General features: G+C 60.1%; 1 protein-coding gene across 2 annotated transcripts in view; it reads right to left on the minus strand.

The window, feature by feature from the left end:
• The window catches only part of NHERF2 (NHERF family PDZ scaffold protein 2), a 36453-nt gene extending 20634 nt beyond the window's left edge, over positions 1–15819 (minus strand). For both annotated transcript variants that reach the window (XM_054644098.2, XM_054644097.2), the window contains exons 1-2: positions 15359–15819; positions 11078–11335 (exon numbers count right to left, since the gene is read on the minus strand). In XM_054644098.2, coding sequence (XP_054500073.1) covers positions 11078–11335; positions 15359–15568 — 468 coding nt within the window. In that variant the 5' untranslated portion in view covers positions 15569–15819. The remainder of the gene's footprint in view (positions 1–11077; positions 11336–15358) is intronic.
• Positions 15820–19901: the final 4082 nt, after the last annotated feature.

Genomic DNA, 19901 nt, shown 5'->3' on the forward strand with positions numbered 1-19901 from the left:
GTGCCCTGGGGTCAGAGCAGGAATCCAGTCCTGCAGCTCTGTGCTCACACAGCACTGAGGGCTCCCAGGAAAACCCCAGGAGCTGGAGGGGGCTCTGGGATACTGCAGGGAGCACCTCCCACCCCCAGAACACCCCGGGACAGGGAGGTTTTGGGAAAGGAAAGGCTTTTCCCAAGGACTGAGGCTGCTCAGGCTCTGTCCTGCTGCTTTTCCCCATGCCAGGGCTGTGGGACTGGGGTCAGCACACAGCAAACCCCACCAGGGCCAGCACCCACTGCTCAAACCCACCAAGCCCTGCCCTGAAGCCTGATTTTCAGGGATAGGGTGCAAAACCCTGCAGAAAGCCAGCTGTGAGTCAGGCATCTCATACAGAATGGGGAAAACTGCTCTGCACCACAGGCCAGCAAGGACACAAATCCTGGTCCCCCTCCACAAAGCCCCCAGACCCCAGAGGAAGAGGCCATGGGTGCTGCTCTCAGCCTGGCAGAGCCCAGCAAGGCACAGGCCATCCCTGCTGTCCCTTTGGGGCTGCTTTTGCTCCTGCTCTGCCCCCCAGCCCAGCAAGGCACAGGCAGGGTGGGAAGGGAGGCACAGGCCATCCCTGCTGTCCCTTTGGGGCTGCTTTTGCTCCTGCTCTGCCCCCCAGCCCAGCAAGGCACAGGCAGGGTGGGAAGGGAGGCACAGGCCATCCCTGCTGTCCCTTTGGGGCTGCTTTTGCTCCTGCTCTGCCCCCCAGCCCAGCAAGGCACAGGCAGGGTGGGAAGGGAGGCACAGGCCATCCCTGTTGTCCCTTTGGGGCTGCTTTTGCTCCTGCTCTGCCCCCCTGGCAGCGAGGGGTGCACTGGGCAGGGGGACCCATCTGCAGCCCCAGCCCGGCCCCTGCCCCAGAACAGGCGCTGCTCTGTGAGTGCTGGGCCCAGGGAAGTTCAAGAGTTTACTCCCAATATTTGTCTTGGCCAGGCAGCCCAGCTGGCTGGAGGAAATGGGGCAGGGGGAGGGCTCCAAACATCCTCTGCATTCCTTGTGCGAGAGCAAAGCCAGCTCAGGGCACCCCCCTGGGGTCACCCAGTGTGAGAGGGGCCTTTTGTGTTCAGAAACGCTGCAATCCAAGAGCCAGGGGTGCCCTCCTTTTCCAGACAGCAGCAGGGGCGTGAGGGGCCTGGGCCCCAGCCCTCAGCTCCACACTGAGCTGCTCCCCTGTCCCAAAAACCCCCAAATCACAGCTCCTGCTGGGCTGGGCACAGCACCCAGAGCCTCCCCTGCTGCTGGGGCTCCCCTTGGCCTCCCCAGCCACCACTCAGCCCTGCTGTCAGTGCCCCCATTGCACAATGCTGGCACCAGCTGCATCCCACAGCACTGCTGGGACACGGGATCAACCCAGGCTCAACCCCGGCTCAACCCCAGTGATCCCATTTGATCAGGTCCCAGGACCTGAAGGGGGCTCCTCTGCAAAGCTCCAAAAATGACATTTCTTAACCCAAGCTCCCTAAAGACAAGGGATGCCCCTTGGCAGGGAGCTGAGCTTATCTCCAGCTGAACAGGGCAGGGCAGATAAGGGCTGGGGTGGCCCCTGAGCCCTGGGCAGAGCACACAGAGGTTCCTGGGGCAGGGAGGATCTCAGAGATAACCCCAGAGCCAGGGCCAGCTGCTCCTGCTGATAAACCTGGGCTGAAGGGGGTGCCAGGGCCAGTCCTGGGGCTCTGGGCACGCTGCCATCCCTGCCTGTGGCAAGGGGGACACAGAGCCCCCAGAAAAAACCCAATGAGGGATTTGGGGGCCCAGCACAACCTGTGAGCCCCTCCCAGGGGACTTCATCCCCACACCCCAGCACCAACCAGGGTCTCACATCGCCCTGGCTCAGCCCAGCTGCCAGGCAGGGGCAGGGAACTCTTCCAGGCAAAGCCGGCACTCACCCGCTTACAGCTAATTAGGGCCTGTCTTAATGAAATCCTGCTAACCCTGAACAGCCAGAGCGAACTGATTTACCTGGGGTGGCCTCTGGCTGCCCATGAGGGGCTGCTGGAGCGCTGGGAAGGAGCCCCAGGGGCAGGAGCTGCCAGGGGTTGGGCAGAGCCCCTGGAGCCCTCGCCCAGGGCACAGCAGCAGCGCAATGGAATTGCCTGGCACAGCCCAGGCAGTGCCAGCTCAGCCAGGTGCCAGGGCCACGGCCCCAGGGGTGCTGGAGCAGGGGGATCAGCCCTCCCTGCACCCTTTGTGCTGCTGGGGGCTTTAGGGGATTATTCCCTGTAATTCCATCAGAGGGGTTAAGCACAGAACGGCCCAGGAGCAGCAGGGCAGGCTCTGCCCGGGGAGGCAGCGACCCCGCTCCCAGCAGATGGGGATGGAGAGGCCCAGGCACTGCTGCTCCTTCCTCAAGCATCCCTGGGACAGCTCAGTGCCAGGCTGGAGACCCTGCCAGGGGAAAGAAGCCCAGCCAGGCAGCCCAAACTGTACAGCCTGGAGAGGAGAAGCTCCAGGGAGAGCTCAGAGCCCTGCCAGAACCTAAAGAGGCTCCAGGAGAGCTGCAGAGGGACTGGGGACAAGGATGGAGGGACAGGACACAGGGAATGGCTCCCAGTGCCAGAGGACAGGGATGGATGGGATATTGGGAATTAGGAATTGTTCCCTGGCAGGGTGGGCAGGCCCTGGCACAGGTGCTCAGAGCAGCTGGGGCTGCCCCTGCATCCCTGGCAGTGCCCCAGACCAGGCTGGACAGGGCTGGAGCAGCCTGGGGCAGTGGGAGGTGTCCCTGCCATGGCAGGGGTGGATTAATTGACCTGCCCCTTCCAAGCCCAACCATTCCCGAATTCTCTGCCCACTGAGCAGCCTCTCACACTTTCACAGCACTGGCACCTGCAGGGAATTGTCTTTCTCCCCTTCCCAGTGCTCATAAAACAACTAAAATTTGGCTTTCACAGGCTCACCACTAAACAAACATCCCACACCAGCTTATTGTACCTGGAAACAAACTCCTGCAGAGCTTTAGTGGGAAAAGAGAGACACTGAGCCAACAAAATCCAGCTCCAGGTCTGGATGTGGTCTGAACGTGCACAGCAATGGAACCAAAACATTCAGGAGTCCAGGCAAAATGTAATGAAATTAAATTACAATATGGAACTTGCCAGAAAGAATTATGTCAACAGCTTGAGGTTCAATTCCTTATTTATAGAGACCTGTGGATCTGCAGAAAGCCTCTACTGATTGCAAGTTTAATTTTTGCTCTCCCATATCCCAGCCTGGAGTCGCCCACCAGCAGTGCCTGTAAAATCTCCATATCCAGAGACAGAGCAAAGGACTGGGAGACAAAACCAGCTCAGAACAGACCTTCACTTACACCCTGAGCACTTTTATAGTGCTGGGTACATCATCCCCCCCCATTCCCCCAGCCTGGAGGGCAGGAGTGAACAACACAAAAGTGATGCCCTTCCATCAGGGCTGAGAGCACCCAGGGAATGGTTAAAAGGAGCTCTTTGGAACCTCTTTTGCAAGTCAGGTGTGTCTGGAAGCCTTGGCCCCCTCCAGCCTGGGGGTTCACACTGGAATCAGCAGCAGGGGCACCTCTGCCCCCCCAGTTCCCATTCCCCACCAGCAATCCCACAGCCCCAGGCTGGGAGCAGCAGGAGCTGGGACTCCCCCACAGCCACAGCAGCCCCCAGGCACCAGCAGGTCCAGATCAAGCCCTGGGATGATTTATCCCCCTGGGACAGCCCTGCACAAACAGCTGGGAACCGGCAGCACGTCCCCTTCTCCACAACTGGCTCTCAGGAATAAACAGAGGCTCCACAAAGGAACCCAGCCCAACCCCAATATTGTCTGAGGGTTTTTCCTGTGCCATGTGGAGCCCCCGAGGCCGAGCAGGCTGGAGCAGCTCCAGGGGATGGAGCAGAGGCACAGCAGAGGCTCTGTGCAGCTGCCAGGGCACACGCGCGAGGCCCCGCCGCTGCCAGGAGATTTTTTTCATTTATTCTAAACCATTTAATAACTCTGCCATTGAACAGAACCATCCACAGCTGGCTGGGAGCCCACGAGTGAGCGGGGCTGGGTTTGAAGGAAAGCTGCTGGAGCCCATCCCTGAGAGCCAAGGGGGCTGGGGAGGGAGAGGGAGCTGCGCTTCCAGCAGCTCCCACTCAATATCAGCCTCCCGATCGTTCCGAGGGAACGTTTCTGATTACTGGGGGATGCAGAAGGGATCAGCACCGGCTGGACCACCCTCAGCATGCCCAGTCCTGGGGATGGGGCAGCGCTCCTCCCTTCCCGGGGAGCCGGGGGGTCCCAGGGTGACCCCAGGGCACCCGCGGCTGCGGGAACAAAGGCTCTTGGCAGGGCACGGCTCCTCCCGATGCTAATCTGCCTCCCGCCCGCTTTGTGTTCCACTAAAAATACCGCGGGGAGGAAGTTCGTGCCGCGGGGTGGATGCTCTCCTCCCCGGGAGGGGCTTCCTGCGCTGCCCCGGCACCGAAATAGCGCCCAGCCCGTTCTGCAGGGCAGCCTGGAGCAGGGCTGGCTGCCCTAGCACCGAAATAGCGCCCAGCCCGTTCTGCAGGGCAGCCTGGAGCAGGGCTGGCTGCCCTAGCACCGAAATAGCGCCCAGCCCGTTCTGCAGGGCAGCCTGGAGCAGGGCTGGCTGCCCTAGCACCGAAATAGCGCCCAGCCCGTTCTGCAGGGCAGCCTGGAGCAGGGCTGGCTGCCCCGGCACCGAAATAGCGCCCAGCCCGTTCTGCAGGGCAGCCTGGAGCAGGGCTGGCTGCCTGGCACCGAAATAGCGCCCAGCCCGTTCTGCAGGGCAGCCTGGAGCAGGGCTGGCTGCCTGGCACCGAAATAGCGCCCAGCCCGTTCTGCAGGGCAGCCTGTCCAGCCCTGGCCATGCCAAGGGAGCTCCGGGCATCCCAGCCCCGTCCCGCAGCACCGGGAGGATGCGGGACCCGGGGCTCGCCCTGCCGGGATCCTCCAGCCCGCACCCCCGGGGCAGGAGCAGAAAACGGGAATGAATCCTTGGGCAGGAGCAGCAAACGGGAATGAATCCCTGGGCAGGAGCAGCAAACAGAACAAATCCCTGGGCAGGAGCAGCAAACAGGAATGAATCCCTGGGCAGGAGCAGCAAAGGGGAACGAATCCCTGGGCAGGAGCAGCAAACAGGCTGCTCCCATTTCCATGCAGCCACAGCTGTAATTACCACCCACCCCGTTCCCAGGAGGTGTTTCAGCTCTGACACCAATGGTCAGAAGAGGAAAAGCTGCCAGCACTCCCCCAGCACAGAGGCACACTCCCCCGGCCAGAACATTTCCATCAGGATGGGGCTCAGGTCCCTGCCAGCGCCTCCCCAGTGCTGCCGTGATGCCCAGAACATGCTGCTGATCCCAACAGAGCTGCAGGAATCGCACGGGCAGCCCCAAACCCGCACCAAAACCAGCACCAGAGGGAAAGGGGACAGGGCACAGGGACAGACAAGGGAGCTCGGGGCATCCCGGCCCCGTCCCGCAGCACCGGGAGGATGCGGGACCCGGGGCCCGCCCTGCCAGAGGAGCCCGCACCCCCGGGAGTGGCGTGGCCAGAACATTTCCAGCAGGATGGGGCTCAGATCGCTGCCAGCGCCTCCTCCGGGAGCTGCCGTGATGCCCGGCACACGCTGCTCATCCCAAAGTCACCAAAACCAGCACCAGAGGGAAGGGGGACAGCGCACAGGGAGCGGCACCGGGGCTGCCCCAGCCTCTGCAGCAGCACCAGCACCCCAAAATCGCCACAGAATCCTGGGAGGGTGAGGGGAATACAGGGTTTGTCTTTACAAACAGGCTGTGGGTCTGCTGGTAGGTAAAAACCAGCTCTGGGAGATAAAAGAAACAATGGGAAGGATTTCACTGATTGATGAATGGAAAAAGAGATTTGCTTTTATAAATAAACGTTAGGTTTGTTGATAAACGAAATTGGACATTAAAAGATGAGAGAAACAATGGGAAGAAAAACCCCTAAATTCCATAAGAATTAAAAATTAAAAGGGAGGGTTATACATTAGAGGGAAATCTTTGGGAAATCTTCAGTATCAGTTGTATTGGGAAGTCCGAACCTCTCAAGTACCTCAGCCAATGGGGAAAACCCCCTAAATTCTGTAAGAATTAAAAATTAAAAGGAAGGGTTACACATTAGAGGGGAATCTTTGGTATCAGGCGTTTTGGGAAATCTGAACCTCTCAAGTACCTCAGAAATGGGGAAAGAGAGAAGGGAAATATGACCATGAAATTGGGATAAAAAGGAGGCTGTGTCCTCCAAAAAACTGGAGAGATCCCAGGGGAAATGCCCCAGGGCCTCTCCCTTTATTGGAATAAAGTCAAAGGACTCCTCTGTCTCCTTTTTGGACATAAACCTCGGGTGTTTGTGGATTAATTTTCCTAACAAAGGGACGGGAGCTCCCAATCCATCTCATTCAGACGCCTCCATTATCCCGGGTTGTTCCTGGGTCCAGCCTGGCCCTGGCAGTCCCAGGGATGGGGATTGGCAATCCCAGGGACGAGGATTGGCACACCCGGGGACGAGGATTGGCAATCCCAGGGGTGAGGATTGGCAATCCCAGGGACGAGGATTGGCACACCCGGGGACGAGGATTGGCACACCCGGGGACGAGGATTGGCAATCCCAGGGGTGAGGATTGGCAATCCCAGGGACGAGGATTGGCACACCCAGGGACGAGGATTGGCACACCCAGGGACGAGGATTGGCACACCCAGGGACGAGGATTGGCACACCCAGGGACGAGGATTGGCAGCCCCGGGTGTCCCAGCCCGCAGAGCCGAGCTGCGGAGCTGGAGCCGCTCCCGAGCCCACCCCCAGCCGGTGACACGCGATGCCACAGCCCGGGGACATCAATAATGCAGCGGGGTCAGCAGGGCGGCCCCACAGCCCCACCCGGCTGCTGCTGCTGCTGCTGCTGCTCGGGATGGAGATCCCCAAACCAGGGAGCCCTGGCTGAGCTGCCACGCACACAGACCCTCACAGACACAGGGCAAGGAGGGCTGGCAGAGCCTCTCCAGGCACCTTCCCTTCCTCATCCATCCCACCCCACGTCCTCAGCCAGGAGAGGCCCCACACTGCACAGTTGGGCTTTGCAAAGGGGTTTTTTTAAAGCAGAAATGGGCAGAGCCCCCAGGGCGGCACATCCCCGATGCCCCTCATCTCTCAGACCCAGCATCCCCAACAGCAGCTGCTGTGGGAAGGGCAGGAATGCACGGGGACACAGAGGGTTCCCCACAGCTCTCCCTGCCAGCAGGAGCCTCACCAGGCCGTGCCAGGGCTGAGCCATGCCAGGGCTGAGCCGTGCCAGGGCTGAGCCGTGCCATCCTTCCCACCTCCCTCTCCCCCCGAGCCCAGCCTGCCACAGGCAGTGGAAGATGCTGCAGGGAAGTGCTTTAATTCAAACCATCCACTTATTTATTTTTTTAAATTGCATAATTGCTGCAGACTTTTCTGCTCATGTTTGGTTTTATTACATCTCTGTGGTTATTCTACAAGCCCTAAATTTTGGGCCTCAGCTGAGCTGGCAAAGTGCTCCGCAGACATCTGTCCCGAGTTATTCCCCCCTCGCAGAGCTGAGGCAGGACACATCACAGCACAAGGGGTTTATTTGCAGCAGACACAAGTTCTTACTCCTGGCCCAGAGAGAAGGGTAAATATTGACTGCCTCGAGGTCAGCACTGAGCCCACACCTGGTCCCTCATCCTTCAGAGAGCAGCAGAGCTGTCCCCAGACACACGGGGGGCTCAGGAGCTGCCACCACCCCCTGTCACCCCAGGGACACCATCCTGCTGCCCCCAGTTCTTGCCAGCAGTGACCCTAAGGTGACACATCCCTCTCCAGCACAGCACAACCTGCAACCAGCCACTAATTCCCCCCATTAGGATTCCCAGACTCAACAGGCTTGAATCCAGCAGCTCCAAGATGTGGGTTTGTCCTCCAAAGGACAAACTCTGGAGAAGTTTATCCTCCACCAAGGTTGTAAAGGTCCCTTTGCACACCCAACCCCTGCAGACCAGAGCATGAAGGAAGGGAATTGCATCACCCCCAATCCTTCTCTGGCTTTGCTGTCGCTCTTGTTTCTCCTACAAACACACCTGGAGAAGGCAGCAAGCCCCAAGGAACTCCCTAATGGCCATAACGGGGTCCCAGTGCCCTGCAAGAATGGGACAGCAGAGCCACAGCCCCTGCAAAGGTGCCACCAGGACACCAGCCCACCGTGGACACCTCTGGAATGAGCAGCAGCACCCAGGTGAGGCGCTGGCAGCCCTGCAGCTCCCCTGCCTGTCCCACACCACCAGCCCAGGCGCTGAATCACAGCCAGCCATGGCCCAAAGGCACCTTTGCCATTACAGCAGCTCACAGCCAGCACCCAGAGCAGCCCTGGCATGCTGGGAGCCCCAAACCCCACCTGTGCACCTCAGGCAGGGCACAGCAGAGCCTGCTGGGGACAGGGGAGCACCTGGCATGGGGGACACGTGCCCTGCCAGGGGACAGAGTGGGACAAACCCCCCCAGGCCAGCAGAGACAGGAATGGGCACGATTCCCCTGGTGGGACAGGGCAGCCCTGGCTCCCTGGGCCACCACAGCCACCCTGGGCACAGCAGAGCTGTGGCAGGCACGGCTGCTGGCTGCCAGCCCTGCTGACCTGCTCCCCGGGCAGGATTTTAAACACATGCTGAATTATTCATGGCAGCACCGGGGCTCCTGGAGCACGAGGTGCTGGGCACAGCTCCCTGCCAGGGGTGCACGGTGACCTCCCCACCCAGGGCAGCTCCAGGGGGTGCCAGGGCTGTGCCCACCCTCCCTGCTCCATCACCACCAGCACCAGATTTCCCTCCTCGTTTTGTTTCAGCTGCTCCTCTCCTCAGGCTGCCCTGAACAACCCCGGCCTCCAATCCAGGAAAACTCCAGGCTTTCTATAAACAAACGCTGCTGACAAAAATGCAGCTCCCCGGAGCAGCAGCCCCAGTTCCCACAGGGACAGCTTGGGGCCACGGGTCTGCAGGGGGAAGGACCTGCCTCCTTTCCTTCACTGAACGCCTCCAGGAAAGCTGAGAAAAGCCCTAAATCTGGCTGGGGAAAAATCCCTGGGTGTATCCCAGCTGTCACAGCCTCACTGCAGCAGCAGAAATCTCCCAAAACCCCCCCACACTCAGGATCTGCTCATTCCAGTGCCTGTGAGCTGCTGGATTAGGGTCAGGCTCGAGCTGCCCCATGGGGGGACAGAGTGCAGGGCAGAAATTGGGGTCCACCACCCCTTCTGCACCATGCCCTGGCCTCCTGCTGCTTTGGCAGCCAGCAAGGGGAACACAGCAAGCAGAGCAGGACCTGGGGCAGGTTTCACCACCTTGAATCAGGCAGGATGGCAAGGCACAGGAGCAGGATGCAGGTCCTGCTGCTCCAGCCACCTCTGACCTTACCCCAGAGTCACACACAGCACCTGGCACTGAGAAGTGACCTTGGCAGGGCAGCTGGCAGTGCCCAGCTCTCCTGAGAGCTGCTGGGGCAGGAGCAAAGCACCCCGAGGGGCTGGGGCAGGAGCAAAGCACCCCGAGGGGCTGGGGCAGGAGCAAAGCACCCCGAGGGGCTGGGGCAGGAGCAAAGCACCCCGAGGGGCTCACAGCAGGAGCAAAGCACCCCGAGGGGCTCAGCAGCCCAACCCCATCCCCACGAGGGGGAATCACCCCTGGAGCCAGCTCCCCTTGTCCAGCCCAAACATCAGCCCCGTGTCCAGCACAGTGAGCACGGAGTGCCCAGGAAAAGCCCCTGCTCCCCCCTCCAGCCCTGCTCTCCCTGTCCCACCCTCTCCTCGAGGAGCCCCAGCCCAAAGGCCGGAAAGGACCGTCCTGTTCCCCGGCCTGACTTCCCGTCAGCTCCCGCTGCTGGAGCCCGACCAGCCCCGGGAACAGAGCAGGAAATGCCCCGGGTGAGAGCCACCCTCTGCCTGGGAATGGCTCCTGTCCCAGGGGGGCTGCAGCCGCCGGGGAAACACAGCCAGCACCACCCTCACACACACAGCTTCAAATCAGGCAGTAAATAAAGGAAAATAAAGCACAGCCCCCGAGGCTGGCCCAGGGAAGGGGGAGCCTTCTCTGCAAGACTCCCAACAGCTCCAGAGGGAAGCACCAGAGGTGAGAGCCCCTCTCCTGCCTCACACCAGCATCGTCACCCTTATCTGCAGGGGGGTTTCTGCACGAGGGGCTCCTGAGGACGCAGTGCTTTCCCAGCCTGCCCACGGATGTTCTCCTGGCAGCCCAGTGGCCACTTCTGGGCCAGTGCGAGGGGACAGAGACCGAGCTGGCAGCGCAGCCCCTGCAGGGCCCCCAGGGAGGAGGAGGAGGAGGAGGATGCCCAGCAGCTCCGTGCTGAAGAGGCTGTTGAGCAGCCCAGAGCAGCGAGCACAGGACAGGGGGACAGGGATGGGAGGCACAGATGGCCGTGGGGCAGGGTACACAGAGCCCAGGCAGCTCCTGGCAGCCCCACAGCCCGAGCCAGCCCCGCTATCAGCCCCGCTCCTGCCGGCGCCGGCTCCAGCCCCGCAGCCATGGAAACTGGACCTGTTCCACCCCGAATTCCTTCCCTTCTGGAAAGGAGTTTACCAATAAAAGGCACTTAGTGCCGAGTCCCAGGCCAGACCCAGGCCGCTTGAAAAGAGCCAATTAACTTCCTATTCCAGCAAAAAGCTGCGAACACGTTCAGCCCAGATGTTCCCTCCCTCCGGCTAATAATGGAGGGAGAGAAGCTCATTCATGAGCTCCAGCTTGGCCACAGCCCTGCTCTGGGCAGCCTGAGACCCAGGCTGGGACACCAGCCTTGGCTGAGGCACCGTGGGGTCATTGTCCCCAGGACTGGCAGCCCCCAGAGCCCCCCAGCAGCTCAGGAGACCCTCGGGGACACCAGAGGAGAGGGAATGCACAGCCCTCAACTGCCTGGAGTGAGAGATTCCACAGAGCCACTGGGGGTCCCCAGGGTGACAGCCACACACAGAAGGGTTTTCTCTGACGGGACAAGCCATGCCCGAGGAGGAAGGAGATCCCAGGGGGTCCCACACCCTCCCCAGAGCCCCCCTCACCTTCCTGCTGCCGTGGGAGGAGAAGCTGTGGGAATGCCTCTGGAGGCTGCCCCCGCTCAGATCCAGCTGTGGCTTCCAGAGCTCGCCGTTGTCGCTGGGCAGGCCCTTGGCAGGGGGCACTGCCGAGCCCAGCAGGATCCCGTTGTGCACCATGTCCTCGGTGCAGGTGAGCCGCAGGCTGCACAGGTACTCGTCCGTCTCCTTGTCCACCACCAGCAGCCGCGTCTCCGTCTCCACGGCCTTGATGCGCTGCACCACCTGGGGACAACAGGGACGGCTCAGATGGAGCCCAGGGGACACCGGGGGTGGCACCCAAGGGCCATCAGCTGCCCCCCAGCACTGCAGCTCCAGTCTGGGTACAGGGTTATGCTCCCAGATACAGGTGATGAGGCAGAAAGGGCGAGGACAGCTCTGGGAGATGCCTGGGGATCTCTTCCAGCCCAGGTCCTGCAGCCACACAGCAGCTCTGCCCAGGCCACCCAGGATCACCCTGTCCAGCTACCTGGGATGGCCTCCTGCTCGGTCAGGAGCTTCCAGAGGCTGGCACTGCCCCTCGAGCATCAGCAACCCTCTGTCCCACCAAGCAAACACCCTTGTCTCTCCAATCCAGGGTGTCCTACTCCCGTACCCAGGGCAGGGCATGAGCCAGGGAGCACGGGAAGGCTCCAAGCACCAACGTGGGCAGTCAAATGCTGGACTGTCCCCACCACACCATTGTGCAGGCTAGGGGTAGATTTAGGAAGCAAACAGCCCAATCCATGCATCCATCCCCAGCCTGTGCTGGGAAACAGCAGAGAAGAGGGGAGCCAGTGCTGGGAGCGGGAGATGAGCCCGTCCCTGGCAGGATCCAGCTCCAGCAGGGCTGAATGGGGACATTGTCCTGCTGTGCCCGGCTCCTTTGCAGGATCAGGGACTGGCAGAGGCTCCGACAGGCACTGACACCGCAGAGAGCCAGGAGGAGCTGATCCCACAGCCAGGCAGGGGGTAAATCCCACCAGAGCGGGCTGGGATGGAGACAGGGAAAACCCAGAACATCCACAGGGAAACCACCTCCAGACCCACTGCTGGCAGCTGCTGAGGGCAGCTCCTCCCTGCACAGGCCTTCATCCCGAGGAGGAGGAGGGGTGGCATTGCTGGCAGTGCTGCTCAGCTCCCATCCCCAGCCATGGGGCGGCCCTGAACACCCCAGATGTGCTGGGAACCCCCCAAAAGCAGCCCGGGGCTCCTTGCAGGGCTCCTGCTCTGATCTAGGTCACAGTGGCCAGACACGCCAAGGTTAGAGCGACAAAGGAGCCTAATACGCAATTAACCAGCATTTATTTACTCCCTGCGAGCTCCACTCAAGGTCAACAGAGCCGGTATCTGCAAACAAGAAAAAAACCAGCCTGTAAGAAATGTACAGGCTGCAGCCAGGGCTGAAGCAACTCATCCACTGCAGCCCCTGCCTGCACAGCAGCAATCCTGAGCTCCCTCCGTAACCAGCCTGGAGGGTGCTGATCCATCAGGCCCAGAAAATCCATCTGCTCCCGTTCAGATCCGTTTACATCTGCCATCAGACGGTGCTGCTGACACCAGCAGTGCCTGTGCAGGGACATTCTCCCAGAGGGGACCTGGCAGCAGCAGCAGCCAAAGCACGGCAGCAAAGATGTGGACGGGGAAGGTGCTGGCCCTGCAGGGACATCCCCCAGAGCCTGCAGTTCAGGTGCTCCAGGCAGCACAGGGGATCACAGGGGTCCCACAGACTGCAGAGAAACTCAGAGAGTGCACAGAAGGGTCCAAAGCTGGGCTGGAGCAGTGCTGGGCTCACCCCATGGCCGAGCCCCACAACAGCAACAGCAGCGATGGAGCGAAGGTCCCACGAGTGCTGGGGGCTGAGCCAGGCAGGGATGGAGAGTGGCCCAGAGCAGCCCCCTGCCCCCTCCCCACAAGCAGGACGAGCAGGAGGGGCTGTGAGGAGCCCCCCAAGGCAGCAGCTCTCCCTGGGGGCAGAGCAGAGAGGCGGGAGGCAGAGCAGCAGCCCCCGGCGAGCTCCTGGCCAGCACCGTACCCGCTTGCGAGCCATGCTCCCAGCCCGGAGTCCCGCAGGCTTCTGGAGACAATGCAGCCTGCCCTGCTCATCTGGGACCTCCTCAGCACCCGAGCCAGCCCCACCATTTCCGCAGCTCCACCCAGGCTGACTTTTACCCCTGCGCCAGCAGCGCCAGCCCGGCAGCGCCGGCCCCGCCACCCTTGCCAAACAGCAGCGCCCAGGAAGGACTCACGGTGCCACCAGCAGCAGCTGCTCCCACAGAGGTGCCCGTGCCCTGCTCCATGCTGCCAGGCTCCCCGGGCAGCAGGAGCATTTCTGTGCCCAGGAGCTGCGGCTCTGCCCGGTTCCGAGGAACCCAGGATGCAAGCCTGAGACAGAGCATGCACTGCCTGCGCTCCTTGGGCATGGCCAAGAAAAAAAACAGAGAACAAAGACAAAAATGCTGCCAGCTTCAGCTGGAAACACAGTTACACCCAACCAGCGAGGCCTTGTGTGCTGCGGGCTCCCCTATGCACATGGAGAAGTGTTACTTGTTCAAGGCTGGGCAAGGAGCAGCAGAGGAAGGGCCACGGTGAGGTGGCGGCTCAGAGCCATCGTGTGACCCGCCAGGGCATCGCCCTCGCCACGGCCCAGCAGGGCTTTTGGGGGAAGGAATTGGTTCTTGTGGCATTGAGGCAGGGAAAAGGGTGACCCCAGGCAGGCAGGGCTCCCACCACTGGTACTGTCACAGATCCCAGTGCCACGGCAGCCAGAGCAGGCACCGAGCTCCTGGACACGCTGGATGGGACCCCCTGTTCCAATCACTGCTCTGCAGCAGCCAGCGAGTGCCAGCGCTCCGTCCTGCCGCCAGCAGCAAAAACAAAAACAAACAACAACAAAAAAAAAAAGGAAGAAAGAGAAATTCCCCCTCCCATTTCACTTGACCTACTGGGAAGCCCCAGCACGTTTCAAAGGCGCAGCTGGCTCCGCTATCGCCCGTCCCCAGCAGCCCAGCGCCAGCAGGGAGCTCTGGTGGCTTCCAAGGCACCACAGGAACACAGCTCTCCTTCCTGCCCAGCCACATCAAAGATGGGGATCCTCCTTCAAGGGGTTTGAAATCGCACTCAGGACAAACATCAACTTTCACACGGCTGGCTCAGAGCACCAAAACAAGCTCAGTCAGCCACCAAACCCCACCAGGCTCATGGAGAGGAGCACACGGGGCTTTACTGGAGCCACCTGGAAGGATCAGCTCCACCTTCAGCACAGCAACATCCACACCTGGGGCGAGGTCTGGGAACACAGAGCCCCCCAAAACTCTGCGGGCTCGAGGCACATCCCATCTCTGTCCCCTGCAGTGCTGGCAGCGGCGCTGAGCAGATGTTTTAAGTTACTAAAACACCAAATCCTGCTGAGCCCCACAAACCACGAGGCAAATTGTGCCCCTGCCAGGCTCCGAGTGTCCAGCAAGACTGGAGCAGCTTGAACCTCACTCCTTGTTTGTTTTGTTTTTTTCTCATTGCTTGTTTTTTCCCGCGTTTCTCGTTTTTTTTTTAGACTAAATTGTTTGACAAATGCAAGTTTCAGTTTTACAAGGAGAAAATGCCACAGCCTGAAACAGCTTCTGTTGGAGCAGAAACAGCACCCTCGGAGCTGCCCGGTCCCAGCGTGGTCAGGAAGAGCCACGGCTCCCCCTCCGAGCCCTATCGCTCTCGGGCCAGCCCAACCGCTGAACATCTGCACAGCTCTATCTGGAGATTTTCAGGCATCTTCCTACACTCCGAGCTGCACAGGCAGGCGCAGCTCGCCTAAAGCAGCCAAGAAAACCCACAGCAGAGCCGGAAATAAAGCCCGGGTCTCCCCATTCCTTTCCACCACAGATTGCATAACGCGGCAGAGCCCTGCCCAGCCCCACACACCTTCCTTCGCCTTCCCCACCTTGACACGACTGCAGCGCCCTGCGCCCGGCGGCGCGACCCCGCACGGGGCTGCGGCTCCCGGGCCGCTCAAAGCCCAGCCCTGGCATCTCGGGGGGCATCCACCCCACCGTGGTACCCACCCCACCGTGGTACCCACCCCACGGCTGCAGCAGCCCCACGGCTGCACCCACCCCATCGTGGTACCCACCCCACGGCTGCAGCCACCCCACCGCGGCCAGGCCAGGGATGCTCCACCGGGGATATTTTGGGTGAAGCCCCCGCTGGAGCGGGCACAAACCCCGCTGGGCCCGGGGTTCCGCGGTGCCCCGGCCGTGTCCCCGCTCCGTCCCGCACCTGGTGATGCGTCTCCTGCTCCACGTTGAGCCCGTTCACCTCCACGACGCGGTCCCCGGCGCGCAGCCCCGCCGCCTCGGCGGGCGAGCCGGGCTCCACTTTGCGGATGAACTGGCCGCTCTTGCCCTTCTCGCCGTGCAGGTGGAAGCCGTAGCCGCTCTCCCCCTTGAGCATTCGGCACAGCCGCGGCTTCAGCTGGTCCTTGGCCATGGCCGGCGGCGGAGCGGCGGCGGCGGCGGAGCTGGGCGGGCGCGGGGCCGCTTTTATGGGCGGCCCGGGGCGGGCGCCGAGGGGCGGGTCGGGACCGGGGCCGGCGCCGGGGCCGGGGCTGGGGCTGCGGCCGGCGGTGGGAGCGGGGCAGCGGCGGGGCTCGGGGCCGGGGCCGGGGCGATGCGCAGCTCGGCCATGCTGCGGCTGCCCCGCGGCACCGGGAGCGCGGCGGGCGGGGACGGCGGCGGGACGGGAGGGGACGGGGCGGGGCGGAGCCGCAGCGAGGGACGGGGCGGGACCGGCACCGGGACCGACACCGATACCGGCACCGGCACCGGCACCGGCAGCGGCTGATGGAGCCCCGGGGTTAGGGATGCCCGGTACCGGCACCGGCGCCGAGAGCGACCCCAGCGGCTGATGGAGCCCCGGGGCCAAAAGCCTCCCAGCAGCGGCGATCTGGTGGATCCCTGTGGCACACGGTGCCCAGAGAAGCTGTGGCTGCTCCTGGATCCATGGAAGTGTCCCCAAGTTGGACAGGGCTTGGAGCAACCTGGGCCAGTGGAAGGTGTCCCTGCCCATGGCAGGAGGTGGCACTGGTTGGGTGGCATTGGACATTTAAGTCCTTTAAGGTCCTTTCCAACCCAAACCGTTCCAGGATCCGATGACTCCTGGTGGGGAAAGGCTCCGGCTCCATCCAGGCTGACCCTTGGAGAGGCCACCTGGGTTTCACCTGGGCTGAGTTTGTTTAATGAAACACAGAGATCCCCGTCTTCACCTTTCTGCATTCCTCGTCTTCATTTCCTTGAAATCTCTTACAAGGAGGACATGACCCAGAGCAGCTGTCACAGTGATGGCCCTGAGTGTCACTGTGACTCTTCCTCTCACACAGGTTCTCAGGCCTTCTTCTGCAGCTTCTCCTTCCTCAACAGCTTTCCCACCAGATTTTACAGGGCTGAAGCAAATACAGCTGCCAGCTGGAGGCTGGAAATAAAAGGCTCCAGAAATTAATATTGATTTACTTTTAATGTGTAGTTTGCTTAAAAAACCCCTACTTCCACTGCAGTTATGCATAAATTCACCCTCAAAAACCCTGGAACAAAAACCACGCTTGGATGTATCCTGAAACATCACAGCATTATTTATCTCTGCCCATCCTTCCCTGCAGGCAGGGTGGCTCAGGGAGCTGCAGACCTGGGCCTGGGTGGGGGCACTGGGGGCTGTCCCTTGGGGTGTCTGTCACTGTAGGGTGGGAATGGGCTCAGCCCTGGCTCCAGACACGCTTGGCAGCCATGAGGTCCCACCAGGAGGGTCTGATGTCCCACCAGGAGGATGTGATGTCCCACCAGAAGGAGGATCTGATGTCCCCCCAGGAGGATGTGATGTCCCACCAAAGTTGGATCTGATGTCCCACCAGGAGGATCTCATGTCCCCCCAGGAGGATGTTTTAGTCCCCCAGGAGGATGTGATGTCCCCCCAGGAGGATGTGATGTCCCTCCGGGAGGATGCTTTAGTCCCCAAAGTTGGATCTGATGTCCCCCAGGAGGATGTTTTAGTTCCCCCAGTGACAATGCTTTGGCTCTTCACTGCCTGTGTCACCCCAGCAGCACCGAGCTCAGCACAGGATCCTGGGTGACCCCAGAGGAGAGCTGAGAACCTGAGCCTGTTTTATTTGCTGTACAACACAACTGCTCCCTTGAGCCTCTTTGTGGAGTCCTGAAGCTTTTTATCGGCCTAGAGGAGTGCAAATAATTGATTTTTCCACTCACTGGCTAAACCAAAATGCTGGAGGGAAGGGGGGAGGAGAAGGAATTGTTTCAAGTTTATTTGAACCAAAAAGTTTTTCTTTTGATTCGGTGCAATAAAAACACGGTGGGAGAAAATCTTTTGGGTGGTCAGAGTGCATATTTTAACCCTTTTGAATATTGTTTTGAAAGCATTGGGAGCATGAAAAATTTTTAAAAAGATAATAAAACAGAGAGAAAATATTTTGAAAAGGGGGGAAACCGTTTGAATTTTTTAAAAAATGCTCTTTTTAAATTACAAGCATTTTCCTAAGTGTGCTCTGGATTTATTGATTTTTTCAACCTCAGTGTCTGCAAAAGGCATTCCTTCCCCCCCAAAAAACCCATCTGTTTATTGCAGAGAATGTAGGGGACTTGGTAGAGCCCTGACTCAGCACTGGATCTTTGCCTGAGCACCTTGTGATCCTAAAATAAAACATTTATTTTGTGATCCCTCTACTTTAGGAGCTGTGGCTGTGCCTCTGGTGCACAGCTCTGGGCTGTCCTGCCTGTCCTGGGACACAGCCTGTGCATCCTTTGGCACAAACACAGATCACAGGGAAATCTTGCATTTTCCCCCTGAAGCTGATGGAGAAGGAGCTGCAAGGAACATTAAAATACACTGTGCAAATGTGGATCCTCACAAGGTACAAAATCCCTTTGGTTCTGCCCATCCTGCCTTTTCCCATCCTCCCAAGTCTCACTGAAAACAAAATGAGAGAGCACAGAGAGGTTCCTGCACCCTGGAATGGCAGAGCCTTGGGTAAATCCAGCAGATCCTGCTCAGGCAGAAGTTTTCCATTTAAATTTCTGGGTGTTTTGATTTGGGCAGATCTCTAAGTCCAGACTGGGCCTGCCTGGAGGCAGGGGCAGTCCAGGGACCTGTGAGCTCAGTGGCTTGGAAGGGTTTGGAGCTCTTTTTGATCAACATCTGCTTCCAATTCCCTCCCTGCACTTGGTTGAGCAGTGACAGAGAATACCACCTGTGTCCTGCTCCGTTTGCTTGAGGCCTGATGCTGTTGCAACACTAATTTAAAATGCAGGTGAAGACTTTCCCAGTTCCAGAAATCAGAGTCACCCTCCAGGCTCCCTGGCAGCTCCAAGTGGGGATTTTGGGGAGCCACAAAGTCCATCTCCATCCAGAAACTGGGAAACCCCAAAGCCTGCTCAGTCAGGTTTGTTCCTGAGGCAGTGGGAGGGTGTTTGAGGAGCTCTTTGAGGAGGAGGATGGTGATGATGGAGCCACTGGGCTGTGCCAGAGCTTCCAGAGGGGTGGGAGGTTTTCCTGGTGCACACTCATTGCTGAGATGCCAAGAGCCCTGTGTCCCACTCGTGGCTCCGTGAGTGGTTTTGGGCAGATCTGGTGGCATTTCCATGTCCATCCCTGTCCCGGGATGTTGGTCACTCCCTTGAGCTCATCCTGCTCAGGGCTGGGAGCTTTGCTGGCTGAGGGCTGGGCTGGACACTGCTCCTGGCTCTCCTGGTTCCTTCCCAGCCGTGGGAGCTGCTCTTCCTCCCGCTCAGCCTCCTCCTCATCATCAGTGCTGCTGTTTACTCACACTCCAGCTTTCCACCCCACAGCTGGAGCTCAGCAGGCTCCACTTCCAGCACCCCCAGCACCTTTTGCTGGCTGTGGAGGGAGCTGTGCCCGAGCTCAGGGCTGCTCCTCGTGCTGATGGTCCCTGCTGGGAGTGCAGAGCCCATGCCACTGCAGTGATTAGCTCTAACTGGGAATAAATGAACTCCTGGGATTTCCCACTGGCTCGGATGCTCCGTGCTCATTCCTCCCTTGTTTCACCATCACTCAGCCTGGGGCTGCTGGGCCTGGCTGCTCCCAGGGGATGGTTTCAAAGGGGATGATTTATTTGTGCTGCCGGAGGAACCAGGAATGAGAGGAGAGCTCATAAAGAACACCACCTCATTTTCCCTGAGCCTCTGTGTGTGGCACTATTGAGCTGTAAACATTCCCCAGGTTAGATTGATGGGGATAGAAGGAGAACCGATCATTAGCGTGATTAATTACAGGTTTTGTGGGTTGTGAAAGTCCAGAAAGTTCAGCCACGCTGCTGAGAGCTGGGAGATCCGTCTTGTACAGGCTGGCAGCTCCTTTATTATCTGCAGGAGGTGGCAGAGCTGTGGGAGCTGAGCTGTGGGAGCTGAGCTGTGGGAGCTGAGCCGAGCCGAGCCGGAGGGGCTGGTGCTGCTGTGCAGGCGTGAGCTGGCCACGGGCCCAGCCGGGCTGGCCACACCTGAGCCTCCACCTGGGAATTCCAGGGATGCTGCTCCCACACCCAGAGTCCCCGTGGGACAGACACCCACTGCCTGTGCCAGGCAGGACACCGCCTTTCCCTGCAGGAGCTGGGATGTGTCTGGTGCCTACAGGAAAGCCCCATGGATAATGGAACTCCAGAGGGACTGGCTCCTGAGCGGGCTGGTGCCCACAGGGGCCATCTGGGCCCATTGCAGGGACCATCCAGGACAGCCAGCTCCGTGCAAGGGATTTCCATCCACAGCCAGGGATGTGCTCAGTGCTGGCCTGCATCCCTGAGGAA

Source organism: Agelaius phoeniceus, chromosome 16 (assembly GCF_051311805.1).
Source record: "Agelaius phoeniceus isolate bAgePho1 chromosome 16, bAgePho1.hap1, whole genome shotgun sequence".
In the NCBI taxonomy this organism is placed as follows: domain Eukaryota; kingdom Metazoa; phylum Chordata; class Aves; order Passeriformes; family Icteridae; genus Agelaius; species Agelaius phoeniceus.